This window comes from Sarcophilus harrisii, chromosome 2 (genome assembly GCF_902635505.1).
Source record: "Sarcophilus harrisii chromosome 2, mSarHar1.11, whole genome shotgun sequence".
NCBI classification, from domain to species: Eukaryota; Metazoa; Chordata; class Mammalia; order Dasyuromorphia; family Dasyuridae; genus Sarcophilus; species Sarcophilus harrisii.
The window spans coordinates 474295645-474312695 of record NC_045427.1 but is presented as its reverse complement, the minus strand read 5'-3'; the positions used below and the strand labels follow the sequence as shown (position 1 = coordinate 474312695).

Below are 17051 nucleotides of genomic sequence, written 5' to 3'. Positions count from 1 at the left end.
TTAATGGACAGCTAAGCAGCTGTGCTGACAGTGCTGGATCTGAAGTCAGGAAGGCCTAAATTTAAATCTAGCTTTATGACTACTATTAACTTAACCTGTCTGCCTCAGTTTCTTCAACTGTAAAATGGGGATAATACTATCTATCTCCCAGCACTTAACACAATACTTAGCAACACAGCAGGACCTATATAAATGTTAGCTATTTCTTTTTGTGCTAACAAAGAATTGGAAAATGAGTAGATGCCCATCAATTTGGGAATGGCTGAATAAGTTGTGATAGATGAAGATAATAGAATGTTATTGTTCCATAAAAAAATGATGAGCAAACTTATTTTAGAAAGGCCTGGAAAAATTTACATGAACTGATGCTGAGTAAAACAAGCAGAACCAGGAATATATTGTATACAATAATAGCAGGAATGTGCAATGATGAAAGACTTGGTTCTTCTTAATGGTTGAGTGATACAAAGCAATCCCAAAAACTTTGGACAGAAAATGCCATCAGCATTCAGAAAAAGAACTATGGAGATTGAATGTAAATCAACATATACTATGTTCACTTCTTTTTTCTGTTTTTTTCCCCCTTCTCTCTCATGGTTTTTCCCTTTTGTTCTGATTTTCCTCTCCCAATATGATTCATAAAGCAATATGTATTAAAAATAAATACATTTAAAACATAAAAAAGGAAAAATAAATAAATAAATAAATGTTAACCATTATTGTTACTAAGAACTAAGCTAGGCCTTGAACGTTTTGCAGGATATTTTCTTTTTCTTTCTTTCTTTCTTTTTTTTTTTGCTGAGGCACTTGAGGTTAAGTGACTTGCCTAGAGTCATACAGCTAGTAAGTGTTAAGTGTCTGAGGCCATATTTGAACTCAGGTCCTCCTGACTTCAGAGCTGGTACTTTATCCATTGTGCTACCTAGCTGCCCCATGATTTTCAATCATTTAGAATTTTATTTAAGAAAAGACTATGACCCATTTTCTGATTTAATAAAAACAAAAATAAAAAACATTCAAAATTATTTTTCTTAACCCTATTTTCTTCTTGTATTTGTTTTAACATGAAATATTCTCTCACATATGTATAGGTCTCAAACTTTATTTTCCAAGATTTAAAAAAATGGTGGGGTGGTGGTAGTGGAGGCAAGGGCAGCTAGAACTATTATTTTATTGATAAAACACCCAGTGAAGAAATCCCCTCACCAATTTATATTGGCACCTGCTTTGCAACTTAGAGAAGCAGGATCACAACAGGCAACTGGATAGCTAGAATCTTCACATAAGGCCATATTTCTATTCCAGGTTACCTTTTCCAGATATGATTTTTTAAAATAATTTGTGTGTCAATGAAAATAATTGCCATCAGACTTACCTGTCGGGCATAAGCCATCTCAATGTTATCTAAAGAGCTTCGGCCTGGGGGTCCCAAATCACTGATGTAACTTGGCTATAGATTAAAACACAATAATCACTTAAGGATACCAGGTTAAAATATGACATTAAAAAGTACATATTCATTATTTTTTTTGCCCTTTCTTTCCACCCAAAGTGACTTAAGGAGTTTAGATTAAAAATTATCTAAGTTAAGAGGTTACATGGCCCTTAATTATCTTGAAAAGGACAGAAAACTCTGTCAGCTGTCTTGTATCTCACCTGATATTTCTGAGATAAGACTATTTCAAACCTTCTGTTTATATCTCAAGCAATCCTCCCTCAGGAGGTATCTTTTTTCTTTGTGCCTATAATAAAACTTAAATCTTTCTGTTTATGTTATCATTAATTATGTCAAGATTATCTTGAAGTAGCAATATTCACAGACATATTTCTAATCTATGCCCTATATAAGATAGTAGCTACTGATTCACTTTTTGGCACTAAGATGCTTAAAAAAATTATGATCAGTTAAATAAGTCCAATTTGGATGCTGAATACTTATTATATATCCATAGCTCTCTGTTAGTCATTGTGGACGGGGACACAAAGAAATAAATTATAATCCCTGACTTCGGGAATCTTACAATCTAGTCAGGAGACTAAGATGTAAAAAGTAAAACACAAAGAAATCATTTTTCTTAACTATAAAAAGCATAATTTATTAAACATATATGAATCTTCATATAAACAGTTATATAAAAAATGTCTCTTAGGAACGTTATTTATATTATTTCAAATACAATATCTTCCACACTAAACCAAAAGCAAAGGCAAAATTCCTTGAGTCCTCCTCAAAAATGCCAAATGCTTTGTTCTTGAGAACAAAGCAGCTGCTGAAGCAGGTTTCCTGGGAAACAGATGTGAACGAAGAACTACTACCGTGCAACTTCTCTTTGGACTGCTTTAGATAAACTACACAGCTATCACAGGTAACTCTGCATTTAGATAACAATCATCATTCACTGAAGGAATTTTACTTGGACACAGAAGTCACAGAAAGTTGTGTGATTTGGAGTTGTTATATAAACAAAGGTTCCTTCTATGAATCACAATATTTTCTTCCTTTTGCCATTTTAAAGGATTTTAAAATATCACTGTGACTGTTACTTTTAATAATGAATGTCTGACAAAAGTTGAAAACTACATACTAGAATCTGTAATTAAAAAGTATATTTCTAGCAAGCTATTTAAACAGAAAAAAACTCAACCTCCTGCACAATCAATTCTTTCCCACCTCCCCACCCCCACCCCATCTGAATTGGAATGGTTTTATATTGAAAATTATTTTGGCAAGGTCGTGTTACAACCAAGAACACACAGACAGTAAATGCTTCAAGTAAATTATCTTTGCTAATACAGTAAAGAAACAGATAAAAGAAAAGAAAAGCCAGAAAATGGAGTAAAAAATTAAGTAGAATTTAATGCTGAGAAACAAACACATGAGATGGAAGACTCAGTGGACATTTAATTTATATGAATTTGCTAGGCAGTTAAAAACCCAGACCTACCATAGAAGTGCTGACTGAAGGAAGTACCTCAAAGGCAAACTAAGAACGAAAATACAATTAAGAGATTTGAAGAAAATGATTAATAATGATTTTATTGCGGAAAGAATGGCCTTATGAAAAATATTTTTTTTAAAAAAACAAAAAACCCAAAACCATGGTAATTTTACTTAAAGAAAACAAAGGTGAACATATGACTTTGGGGTCACAAAAAAATTAAATTCAAAGGCAACATTATGTAATGGCTATCTGAGTTGTAAGCTTGGCTTTTTCCCTAATTAGCTATGTGTATTTCTCAAAACTTTATTTCCCCTTCCAACTCTAAAATTTTCTAATTCTAGTATGTTATAGAATTTTAAATATTTGTTTTATAGAATGAGGATTTATGATAAAATTCAAGATGTTTCAAGATGGTCCAAGGGATATTATTATTATTATTATTTTGGTGAGGCAATTGGGTTAAGTGACTTGCCCAGAGTCACACAACTAGAAAGTGTTTTGTGTCTGAGTTCAAATTTGAACTAAAGTCCTCCTGACTTTAGGGCTGGTGCTCTATCCAAAGCACCATCTAGCTACCCCTCAAGGAATATTATTACAGAGCACTGAAAACTGAAAATTTGAAAAAAAAAAAAAAATGTTCTCTAGAAATGAGTCTTGCACTGCAAAATGGAGAGAAAGATACTAGAAAGACAGTCTACACAGCCTTTTGATCTTTCCATGATGGAAATGTCCATCTTATCTCATTTTCCATCACAAAAATGCCTAATAATAGACAACTTTAAAATCAGATTTTAAATTTAACTTAAAACTGGATGTTTTAAACAACTGGTATTAATTACATATTATATATATGACTAAAGCTGGTGGGGAGTAGGGAAGGAAGGGATTAAAGATAAATGTAATGTATGTTACTCCAAGGTCTGATGCTCTGCCACAAAAGGGAATGGGAAAAAGTATCTGAAAGTTATAATCTTCTAAAGTAGTGAATGCTAGCAAAAACACAAAAAGGGATGGGGGTGGGATATGGGGGTATGGGAAGGGAAGCACATAAAAAGTGGTATTTATTTGGTTTCTGATTATTATCTGCTAAAACATATGTGTTTTAGTTAAATATTGCTGAATAGCTATCAGAAGTGTTTTCTAGTACTAAAAAAAATCTAATTTAAAAAATTACTCATTTAAAAAGAAGTTGTTTTTCTGGCCTCACATTTCCATTTAAATTAATTTTGCTTAATGTTCTTGTTTCCCAAAGTATTTCTCCTTCACTTGCCCTTAGATAAGCTTTCCTTTCCACTTGTGTGCCAACCTCCACACAAATAATATGCATTATTCATCAACAGGACGTGTAGAAGAACATTCCTGAGCAGTGCAACTGGACAAACTTTTGTCAGAATTCCAAAGAATGGGCAGCTTGATGGTTTGGCAGTGGATGCTAACATACTGCGCTGGAAAAATGGCTCCAAACACCATCAATATTGGGTGGATTCATGGCAGTGGGGCCTAAATGAGGCATACAAGAAAAGAACAGGAGAAGGGAGATATATACTAGACAAGGTAGAGGTAGCTTTTTTTTTTTTTTTTTTTTTTTAGTAAAGACAGAAAGAGAAACTATGAAATAAATGAAAAACTTGAGGTCAAAGTTGAAAACAGGCTCTTCAGGCTATGTGTAAACAAGTAGAAACTATCAGAGTTGATTGAATTACCAAAACATCTAACCTAAGGGAGAAAAAGCTCAGAAATATATAAAATATAGTGAGGGATTGAAGGTGGAATAATAAAATTATACTTTTTAAATCCTTTTTCTTCTCTTCCTATCACTTAAGAAAAAGAAAACAACTAATAAACAAAATAAACAAAATAAGATAGGTTAAGTTATAAGAGATGATTATAAAACCCTTTAAAAATATATTTATTATCTTGACATTTTGATAATGTCATTTTGGATTGTGAATTAGGGGAACTGATTTCTAAATTCAAGTTTGCCACATGTTAAATAATAATCTGAACAGGACTAAGTCATGATTTCTCTGGAAATATATTTACCTTAAATTAAAGAAAAGAAGGGAATTAGAGTAGCTATGTGGTGGGAAGGAGTTTACATGACCTCTAAGTCCCTTCCTAATCTGTGACTAAATATTATTACATGGACTCTAAGTTCCTTCCTAATCTGTGACTAAATATTATTATATCCTGGAAAGATTAGTTTATTAAATCAAACGAGGTATTAAAGGCTAAAGCTTTGTCCCTTAAATTTGTTTCATCTTAAACTGGGCACTTAATGAATTTTGAAACTGCCATTTGAAATCACTGAGTCTTAGATCCTGCTCATAAGCAAATTAACGCCTTCTTTCCCAACAACTTTTACATTATCATTGTACATAAATTCAAATAAATAAGTGCCCTTTCTGTATGCAAAACATGGAGTTAGGTGCAATGATCCATTCATTATCTATTGGAGATTTAAATGACTTCTAGCTCAACAAGAGACAACAATGTGATACAATAATCAAAAATGCTAATGTGATCTTAGGCTACATTGAAAAAGATATGATAATATCCAAGTTAAAGGAAGTGATAGTCCCACTACATTCTGCCCTAGTGTGAATATATCTAGGTTCAGGTCTGGCTGCCATATTTTATAAAGCTGTTGCATATCCAGAGGAGAGTAACCAGGACAGTTAAGGGCTTTGAGATTGAGCCATATGAGGACTGGCTGAAAAAAAACAATTTTGCTATTTAGTCTGAAGAAAAAAACCAGTATAGTGGTTTCCAAATATCTGAAAAACTGTAATATGCAAAAGTGATTAATTTTGTTCTACCTAGTATAAAAGGCAAAAATATGAGCAGTAGTGGATCACAGGAACATAGGTTTGGAGCTAGAAGGAGATTCAGAGGCCATCCTGAGTCTAACAAATAAATTTAACATATTTAAAAACTGAGGCAGAGAAGTTAAATGACCTGCGCAAGGTTCCACAAATAGTAACAGAGCTGGTATTTGACCCATGTCCTCTGATTCCAAATCCAGTGTTTTTTCTACTATACCAGAGATGCAAATTTAGGGTTGACATAATGAAAAAAAAAATTTTTTTAGACAATTGGCTATCTCAAAGTAGAACTTACTACACTTTAGAAACAAGGAGTTCTATAAGCAAAGGATAAATGACTATTTTTCAAACATATTGTGGTAGAAGTTAATTTTGGTATAGGTTAGACTAGATGGCCTCTATGGTCCCTCCCAAATCTATGATTCTGTCTCCAATTCATAGTGTGCATGCCATTTAACTGAAACATTTTTCTAAAGAATCACCTGTAGGCCCAAAGTTAGATAAAGAACATTTTAACAGTTAATGTACTCTGAGAGGTTAGATAAAAATATTTCAAGGATCTAAAACATTACTGAAATGATACATTGATAATGTCTGAGAATTCTGAAAAGAATTCTATCATCGGATAATAGTAAGAAACCTGCTCTTGGGTTTTTTCATAACTTAGTAGAAGAAGGTATTTTACTATCTTCATCATAGACTATAAAAGCAAAAGCAAACATAGAGTTATAGGAATGAATTTAAATAGAGAAGAGCTAATTGAGTGTTCAAGGGGGGGAAAAAAGACATTTATTATATATGATAAAAACAATTAGGTAGAATCAGTTAGCTAATGTGATCTTTGACATAGCCCCTTCTTTGCTCTCTCTAGGTAATCAGTTTGTTATAATCAAATACTGAAACCAAAGAAGCATATGAAGTGCTTAACCAGGTGCTATCCTTTTTTAATTGTTAAGTATGAGATTTTATTCAGACCACCCTATAAAAGTCATTAATGACGACAAAATTACTGAACTTCCTTTAACAATCATATTATGTCATTTTTCTTGATGACATCTTGAGGAAATTAATTTCACAAATTAACTTACTGCTACTGAAGCATTTTTTTTTTTATTAAAACTTGCCAGCCTCTGATATGACTGCCAGCCTCTTGCTCTTTAATTATACAACAGCTTGGCAGAGAGGGATATTTCAAATTCTATCACATCTCTTTTTCCCTCTCCCTCACTTTTTATATACACTATCCTGTTCTATTAAGTATTCAAATTTTGACATTTTCTCTCAGTGACCAGGTCTTCCCCAAGTAAAAACAATTTCTGTTTTTGATTGAAAACTACTCTTAATTCAGTTATCTTTTTCCAAAGAATAATGTGACTAGAAGAATATTTCAATATCAAATTACACTTGTTTTCTCTTTACTCTCTGTGTCTAATGATATTTTAAACATAAAAAGGAAAACAACACCTATCTCCAAGGGATCTAAACTGAAAACTTTTAAATAAGATGAAAAATATTGTTGTAAAGAAGGCTTATACAACATTTTGGCTATATACCACATTACTCTTCCTATAATCCAGAAGGATTTCATTACATTAGTAGGATGACCAGAAGTCCGCTTCTACAGAAAGTGTTATTATCTTGACTAATCTGGAATGAGTATCACTTGCACAATGTACTAGGATGACAGCAATGCTATACACCCTGTTGGGAGGTCACAATACAGTGTATCACCAACATCAGTAAACTACAATCTAATGGGATCCCTTAGGTTGTTAAAGAATAGTCTACAAAGTAGACTAGTCTATTTTTAAGAGATGAACTACCAGAAAAGAACATCTTATTAACAACTTTTAATTATTTCCAAATCCCACTACAGACTCTAGCCTATTAACACCATTTTTAAAAATGAAGTTCATGGTGCAGCAAATTGCTCTAGTTATCTGCCTAGCTTTATGAAGAAGTAAAACTGAAAAATTGGGCTGGTGTAGGGTTTAATACATTTTTTCCTCCTTGGAGGTTCTGGTTGGTATACCATTTAACAATGGTCTATAGATTGTATATGGACCATTTCCTGATGTCTTTTAATTTGGGAACTGGTTCAAATTCAAGTAGAAAGTTTTAAAGAGGAAGAGATTTGTTGATACTAGACATCTTTATTTGCTGCACAAAATTATTCTGCAAGCTAGATACCATGAAATGAACTGCCATTTAGATATCCCTGACCTAGACTGTAGTGATCTGAATTACAAAATGGAAGCCAGCATTTCTGAGTCACACTGGTTATACATTCTTTAATATGTATTTGCTCCTGAAAGATACAGAGATAAGAACATTGGTTACCCTTAATAGATCTATTTAGAATAGATAAAAAAAGAACTTTTAAAGGCCTAACTTCGAAGATATTTTAAATTATTCAAAACCCCTGAGGTACATTCATAAATATATGTATATATACAAATCAATATCTAAATGACCTTGAGCTAAATATTTTTTTGATTTTAATTCTAACATTGTTGATATATGATGCTATTAATACACATTTCTTGTGGACTAGACTTACTTCATTCTCTTGTGTAAAGTCGAGAGGATCTTCTCCTGAAGCAAGCAATGTATGAAGAATCCGTTGTTTAACTTGTTCCCATTCCACCAACATTGACTCTCTATGATATTCTTCAGCCATGCCGAAAGTCTATAAAAAACAAATGCTAATGAAGCTAATGTGGAAAGAACAAAAGAACTTTCTCTAAAGCACAAAAGAAACAAAAACCAAAAACAGGCTACTGTTTCTCCAGAAATAAAAGAAAATAACCATCTGTTAAACACCTTAAAAGAATTTGCTTTCAAATATGATTATAATAGAAGAATTTAAGGGGAAAAAATTCAAATGAAATGACAATTAGCAATGAAAGCATTACAAAGGAGTTGTATGATATTAATATTCATTAATAGAAACATTCGGCTAGAAACTACAAACAGTTCCACTTTTGTAACTAAATGAACACTTACTGGTAAAAACGTATGCTTTGCTTCATAAATACAGTTCACCCCTTTTCTGATGGGAGAGCATGTTTTGCCCAACCTTAATATTTCTTTGTTTCCTCAACTGTAACATGAGATCTCTTTCTCTTTCTTTCTGTTTTTCCCTCCCTTCCATCCCTTTGTATTCATTCTATTTATTATGTTTATCCTAGGCAGCTGACTGGTTTTAGAGAGAGATGATCTAGGTTCAAATCTGCCGTTGGTCCCTGTGTTTCCTTGAACAAGTCTCTTCACTTCTCTGCCTCAATTCCTCATCTGTAAAATGAAAATATTGGCCTCTCAAGTCCCTTTCAACTACCTATGATCATTAACTGAAAAAACCTATGGTCCTAAAAATGCCAGGTGGCAAAACATAAACTTAAAAAATTTATTGAGTGATCTTCAAAGGCATTTTCATAGGAAGAATTAAACCCATTATAGAAAATAAAGATTATTCTGAAATTAGGTTACTAAATGTTCTACTCAGATTCACTACTGTATGTCTGGCAAACCCTACTGGTTTGGTGTCAATGCAAACTCTCCTGCCAAAAAGCCAAGGCACACAGAAGGAAAAGATAAACACTAAGAAGAAATTAAAGCACTTAATAGAGAAACATACTGTACCAGGAGCATTCAACCTATTATTTTCTAATTGGCAGACCAGGTTTCCTATCAGCTTAAATACACTTTTCAAAAAGCTATTTCATTTAGAATCAGATTGGCATCTAATTAGGCAGCACCAAGGGAATGATTGTTAGTAATGCCTGCTTTAATTTTTGGCAACATAGATCATTTATACTGATAATATATTTATACATGAGCTTTTGTGAGGCTATTAGGCATACTGATTACCCTACCATTATTTTGTAGTTTAGTTTTGGTTCAATATTTGTTAAAATGTAAAAAAGAGAAAGACAACAAACACTAAAGAGAAAGAAGCTTGGGGGATGTTATAAGCTTGATTTTGGTCTACTTATGTAAAAATTAGTGAATATGACTTCAAATCAATCTGCAAATGACAAACTGAAAAATCAGGCTCTTATTTAGTTGTGCACTAAGAGAAAGGCAAAAGAGTCACCTGTATGATGTTATAATACTGAATGAACTTTCTCCTATGATGTTCTTTTCCCAAATGAGTACAACTAGTGAGGAAGGACATCTTTGCAAGGAGAAACTACTTTGAAGCATGAGCAACTGCTCCAGATGCAGTCTGTAAGTCTATACATTGCCAACTTGGTTCATAGGAGATCCCTATCAATCCAGAAGCCAAGCCCAGAGCATTCTCGATTCTAAACCTCTGTGCAGATCTTCAGTAAAGTGGAAAGTTGTTGGGTAAGCCCTAATAGAAGGGAGTTCAAGGACAGTTAAGTTTCAAAATTTGTTATTACTATTTGCAAAAAAAAAAGCTAATGATATGGTATTTTTTGGTTTTTAATGGATACCCAGCTCATTAAGAGAGAGGAGAGGAACTCATTCTGCTTCTTTCTACTAGTCAACAAGACTAACCCTCAATTGGCCACTTAACAAGCAGTTATTAAGTGTATAAGGTACTGTATTAAGCACTGGAGGATAAAAAGAAGGGTCTTCAAAAAGTTCATATTCTAATGGGAAAGACAATATATTAAAAAATATGTACACATAAGAAAAATACAGTGAAAATGGGAAGCAATTTCAAAAGAAGAGCACTAGCAGCAGGGTAGGGAAGAGGGAGGACAAGGAAAAGTCTTCTTTAAAAAGGTAGGATTTGAGTTAAATGTGTGGGTGGTGAGTGTGGGTAAGAAGCAGAGAGAACACTTAAGATTGTAAATCTAGGTGACTGGGAAGATGGAGGTGTCCTCCTGTTTTGATTTCCCAAAATGAAAACAGGAAAGAAGAAGAATCTGGGGAGTTGGGGTGGGGTGGAAGATACTGACTTCTATCTTAGGCAATCTTAAATTGAGATATATAAAGATATGTAGTTTGAGATATCTAACAAACAATTTGGAGATAAAAGATTAGAGGTTAGGACTAGATTAAGTATATCTGAGGATTATTAGTATAGAGATGATGAGGTTACAGTATAGGAGAGTAGAGGAGAGGAAGGCCCAGGAGAGAGTTTTGGGAGTAAAAAAAGACAATTAAGAAAATTATTAAGGGCACCCACTTAAAAAGTAGATTTTTGATTAATAAAAAAATTAGCAAAGATGTCCCAATTTAGGCAATTTCTTTTGTACCCAAACTGTGAATCTTGATTAAATAGAAAACACACATTGATAATGAAGGGAATCTGCTATTCAAAAGAGAAATCTATCAAGAAGAAAATGGGAATCCTCCAGATCATGTATGGAACAGAGGCTACAGAAAATTGATCCCAATAAAACCCGAATACCAAGATCCTTTTGCTTTCCCTAAAACAACTAAAATTCCCTAAAATTTTAAACAGGTCACTGCACTTTCCAGATCCTTATACATGACTGAGAAAGACAGTTTGCTAGCTTAGAATCCTACAACTTAGACATATTATCATAGTTCTACTAAGCAATTTCTGTGAAAATGTCGAAAAACTTCATTTAAGAAACTTTCAACTATCAATAAAAATAACTTTTCTTCTCCTTTGCTCTTCCCTGTCCAGGTTTTTCCTAACCCTCTAATTCTAATTAAATCAAAAATAATAGCACATCTAATTCAGGAGATAACTGGGGAAGATCACTCACATATATGTCTTAATTTAACATATATTACACAGTCTTCACATCCTTATTAAGTGTAAAGAAGAATATCAACAAGAGGCAATAATGAGATAGCTAGAGGAACTTCTCTGATACTACCATTAACAGGACAGGAAATGGGAGAAATGTAAGCATGAAATGAAGCAGGAGGGTTAGACTAGCAAGAACAAGTTGAAAAGAAGCTCAAGAGAGAAAGACAAATTGGAAGGCTGCCATAGGAATACAAATTAAAAGGGAGGAGGGAAGTAGCATAGAGAGGGAAAATAAGGCACCACAGTTTTAAAAAAACAAGTAAAGGGAATTATAAGAAATTTTAAGGCAAACACATAGGCTAAACTAAAGTAAAGGGAAGTAGGATGCTTTCAAGTTATATTAAATAAAAGAATTTTATGTTACATAAAGCATAAGAAAGAGGTTCAGCATATTGGATAACTAAGTAAAGAACAGGTGGTGGATAGTTGGGTTCCCATTTTTCTCAGGAAAGAGTTGGTAACCTGTTTTGATTTAATGCCAATTTATTATTGTGCTGTTGCTGACTTCTGGGAACTGTGCATATGTTCTGGTAACGTTGTTCTGTTTTTTTCTGGGATTCATCAAATGGAAAAGATATAGCACATTTGTGGTTCTGTAATTTGTGTGTCTGCTTTCTTGGCTTTCAACATGATATTGGCAAGTTACTCTAGCATGAAACCTCCCCTCTATCTACTTACTGAAATGCCAGATATATATTCACCTTTGGTTTGGACAGAATTTTTGCTTTTTAGCATCTTAATATTTGCTATACAAGTCAAAAGTTCTCCCTCCAGGCCAACTTATAATACTGGAATGTGTCTCACACAAACACATATGTACATGTTAGCCATAGTGTTTTGGTTGGCTGCACATTTAGTCTCAGTATGGCATAATGTTTGGAGACTGCCAAATGCAGAAAAACATTCACAGGGTAAATGAATTAATAAGGCTTGATGGCATTTAACAATCATGATTTAATTCCATCAAATTTTAGTGAAATCTGACCGAGAGAATGAATTATTTTTCCTATTTTGGAGATTAGAATCAAGACTCTAGTAAAACAAAGTGTTAAGTTTTAAAGAACTTAGTGATCATTAATTTTGTTAATATTTTTAGAACACTTCTTAGGCCTATAGAGAGCCACTTTAAATCAGTGTTAACTGTTGGTGCTTAAATACAAAGTATATTTTCAACTACATAAAAATTATCTTAGTATGGACTTCTCAAACCTAGTACATTTACATTTAGGAAAAAAGGAAGGCAGGCAAATAAAAAAGAAATTATTGGAAATCTCAAAATATCATTTTACTTGTAAACATAATATTCAGAAATGATATGTGACATTCCTTCATTCATCTCACTTTGATATTTAACAGATAAAAATAACATATATATTGGAAATAATGAGAGATAATATTCTCCCTCATTTTCATGGAGAATTTTAATAATCATAACTGTCTATTTTTAATTATTACTGAATTCACTATCAAATCCATTTTTGAAATACTTGAAGGTGTTACTAACTTAAAAAGTGGTGGTAAAAAAAGATAGAATGATGGATAGGAACAGATACTTGAAAATCTTTTTTAAATTAAGAGTTCTTAACTTGAGATCTATTGACTTGTTTTCAATAATATTTTGATAACTGTATTTCACTATAATTGTCTTCCTTTGAAATTCTATGCATATAATTTCAGGCATTTAAAAATATTATTTTGCAAAAGAGGTCCATGATACCAAAAAGATAAAGAGTCTCTTAAATAGTATTGGATCTTTTCAAGATCTGATACTTCAACAGGTATGTAATTATTTCCTTAACTATAAAAATATAGCCAGTAGTAGATATATAATTATGTGTAGGAGCCAGTAGTAGATATATAATATAATATAAGTGTTTTTTCCACTTAGTAAATAATTTAACAGGACCTTCAACTTCAGTCATTATCTAAAGTTAGATAACCAGCAAGGTTTATACAAACCAGGGTGAAATCAACATGTTTCCTTATATATATACACACACAGAACTTTTGTGGTTGGATTAAATTCCATTAGTAAAAAGTAATTGAGTTAAGAACATTAACTCCTCACAGCTAAAGGCAAATTTCTTTAATGACAGTATATGCTGGGTCTCTCAAAACAGCTTTCCATTTGAAATTCTGTTTTCTTACCCGTTTTCTGGATTCCTCAATGGCAGACAGCAATGCATTGTCCTTTTCATTCTTCAGAAAGCCCTAAAAGAGGATAAATCGCACATGCTGAAATGAGTCTGATAAAAAAAGCTATACCTCACTACAAAAACAATACCTCAGTTTTTCATCTTTCATATTCCCACCCATCTTTTTCTTTAAAAAGTACTTAATCCTGAAAATGTTTTGAAACCTTTCATTGTTTTTTTTTAAATATTTCCACAAATAATCACTAAGAAATTTTGAAGGATATTAGTAGAGTTAAAAAGCACCTATAAAACTTATTAGATAGAGCTGATTCGTTAGGCTTGTTAATAACACAGTAGGGATAAAAAGCTTCTCTAATTGTATAGGTTTACTATACAATTACTATAGTATATACTATACTATATATATATAGTATAATATATATATAGTATAGTATATATATTATATAATATAGTATATACTATACTATATATTATATATATAGTATAGTATATACTATATAATTACTATACTATAGTAAACCTATATATAGCATACATTTTGAAAATATTTTCACCAAAATTGTTGTTGACCTATTTAATAGAAATACCAGCAAAGAGTCATTTCCATTCTGATTGTCCTAACAGAGCTTCTCCTTTCCAAAAAAATATGCAGTTGCTATTGGGTTCTTGGAAACAGGATAAAGAAAATTAACTGTTAATAGAAGAGAGATCCTTAACCTTATTTTTATCATAGACTCCTTTAACAGCCTGATGAAGTTTATGGACCTTTCTTAGAATAATATTTTAAAATGCATAAAATAAAATACATAAGATTACAAGTCAGAGGTTAGTGAAAATAAGACACAGACACACACCCACACCCACATACACTCTTTTCTTCCCTTCCAAGTTGATGAACTCTTGGAATCCCTATGTGAAGAACTTCTGGTACAGAATGATTATGGGTTAAAATCTGATAGAGGAAAATTCAGTTAAGCCTTTAAATGAAAATGACATATCCTGAAATATATAAAACATATGTATTTGTTATGGAAATCACAGATACATCAAGAAAATAAAGACCAATACATATGAAACATACATATAATTACAACAAAACATACGCTTTCTGATACTTAGAAAAAACAAAGAATTTTTGCTATGGAACATTATACACACACAAAGAAAAAAAACAGCCTTAGGCTGAACTGTTTTAAAATGGTCATGTTAAATCAAAAGCTGTCTTAAAAAAAAAAGTTTCTTGTACTTTCTGAAAATTAAGTTCTTTTGTAATAAGATAATAATAATAAGATAATAAATAATAAAAAAATAAGAAATTTTAAAAATAGATCCTTTGTTATAGTTTCTAGACAAAAATCTGTTGTTCTTTAAAAAAAAAAAAATCTAAAAACCTTCTTTAACTTTCCCCTAAGAAATCATATATATAAAAAGGCTCATCAGCTGAGTCTTGGCAAACATTCATACCAACCACCACACCAATCAAGTTCTCCACTAAAACACCAAATGATATGATTCGACATTGGATGGAATTCAATGCAAGGAGAGATTCAAGGACCTCTGGATAAGGTGGTTTCACCTACAAAGCAGTCTCTCACTATGAACCCTGAGGATAAAAAAAGCTTTCATGAATTTGTCAAAGGAGAAGTGGAATGGCAGGAAGGAAAAGCAAGATTCAGAATTCAGTATGATCCAATGCTTTTTATACAATCAATTAATCGATCAACCAATCAGCAAGTGTTTATTAGATCGATCATGTATATCATGTACTGTGCTAGTAGCTAGAGATACAGGGATTAAAAAAAAGACATTGTTCCTATCCTCTAGGACTTTACATTCTACTTTGGGTAGAGGTAGTAGTGATGGTATATTATATGTTCACAGATAAATAAGATAAACACAAATTAATGGGGAAGGGGAAATTAACATCTGGAGAATAAGGAATATGTGAGTTTTGGTGTTCTTGAGTTTTTTTTTAATAGCAGTAGCCTACATGAACAAAATTTCCTCAAAAATTCTAAACAACAAATAAAATTATGACTTCTGCATATACTTAATTTAAATGGCAGGAGTTTGGTACTGTATGAGCTAGAATTGCAACAATGGGAAAAAAACTAATATTGTTCAATTATACTCTTCAAAAATCAATGATTATAAACTAAGTTTTTATTAAAGCATGAATTAGGTATCATCTTTGTAATTCTGACAAGGCAGGTCTTCAACTACCAAAACCAAGGAAACTAGTACCACAAAGACCAGTTCATTAGCAAAAGTAACAAACTATTATCATTAATTACTATTTATGAACAAAATGCAGTCAGGTTCTGGCAGCACAGGGCACACTTTCCTGGCTTCTGCCATAAGAAGCTAATGATCTAAATAAGCCATTCAGATAGTGGCCATGTAAATGGATGATGAACTTCTGCCAATTACTAGCACTGTTAATCTAAATTCAATGTAGAAAATACTTCAAACAAAACTGAGATACCAAGTTTGAAAACAAAGTTTCGAAGTTCTCATTTAAAAGTAGCACAAGCATCTTAAGCAGTTTTCAAATTTCTTTAAGCAGAAAAACTGCATATTCAGAAGTAATTGCTACTAATGTTTCCAACTTGGGCAGAATATTCCTCTCCTCTTTAAAATAGCTTTTAGTAAATAATTTTTTAAAAATAACTTTATTTACAAGTTATATGCATGGGTAATTTTACAGCATTGACAATTGCCAAACCTTTTGTCCCAATTTTTACCCTCCTTCCCCCCATCCCCTCCCCAGAGGGTAGGATGACCAGTAGATGTTAAATATATTAAAGTATAAATTAAATACAAATACAAATATAAATTAAATACAATAAGTATACATGACCAAGCCATTATTTTGCTGTACAAAAAGAATTGGACTCTGAAATATTGTACAATTAGCCTGTGAAGTAAATCCAAAATGCAGGCAGGCAAAAATACAGGGATTGGGAATTCAACGTAATGGTTCTTAGTCATCTCCCAGAGTTCTTTCACTGGATATAGCTGGTTCAGTTCATTACTGCTCCACTGGAAGTGATTTGGTTCATCTCTTAGTAAATAATTTTTAAAAATACAGAAGACAGCAAAATAAAATTTAGAAATTTTATCTGAAAAAGATAGTTGCATTATTAGCATGTAAATAAAATGCAACAAAAGTTTATAGTTTCATATATATATATATATATATATATATATATATTCCTTTTCTATTCTTTATGTTAAAATGTTTGTTAAATTAATAAAAAAAATTGCTTAAAAAGCATTTAGTTCAAAAAGATATAAAAATCACCCAAATGAGACATTTATGTATAAGAAACAAATATTAGAACTCATCTGCAAGGGGAATAAGTTCTAG

General features: G+C 32.1%; 1 protein-coding gene across 4 annotated transcripts in view; it reads right to left on the bottom strand.

Annotated features, from left to right (window-relative positions):
• The window catches only part of NUP93 (nucleoporin 93), a 126109-nt gene that overhangs the window by 33396 nt on the left and 75662 nt on the right, over positions 1-17051 (bottom strand). For 2 of the 4 annotated variants that reach the window (XM_031954539.1, XM_031954540.1), the window contains 4 exons: positions 13674-13736; positions 8328-8456; positions 2946-2984; positions 1376-1450 (listed from right to left, as the gene is read on the bottom strand). In XM_031954539.1, the coding sequence (XP_031810399.1) occupies positions 1376-1450; positions 2946-2984; positions 8328-8456; positions 13674-13736 (306 nt within the window). Of the gene's footprint in view, positions 1-1375; positions 1451-2945; positions 2985-8327; positions 8457-13673; positions 13737-14549; positions 14613-17051 lie in introns of those variants that run through there. The other 2 variants (XM_031954541.1, XM_003757270.3) reach the window with 2 other exon arrangements.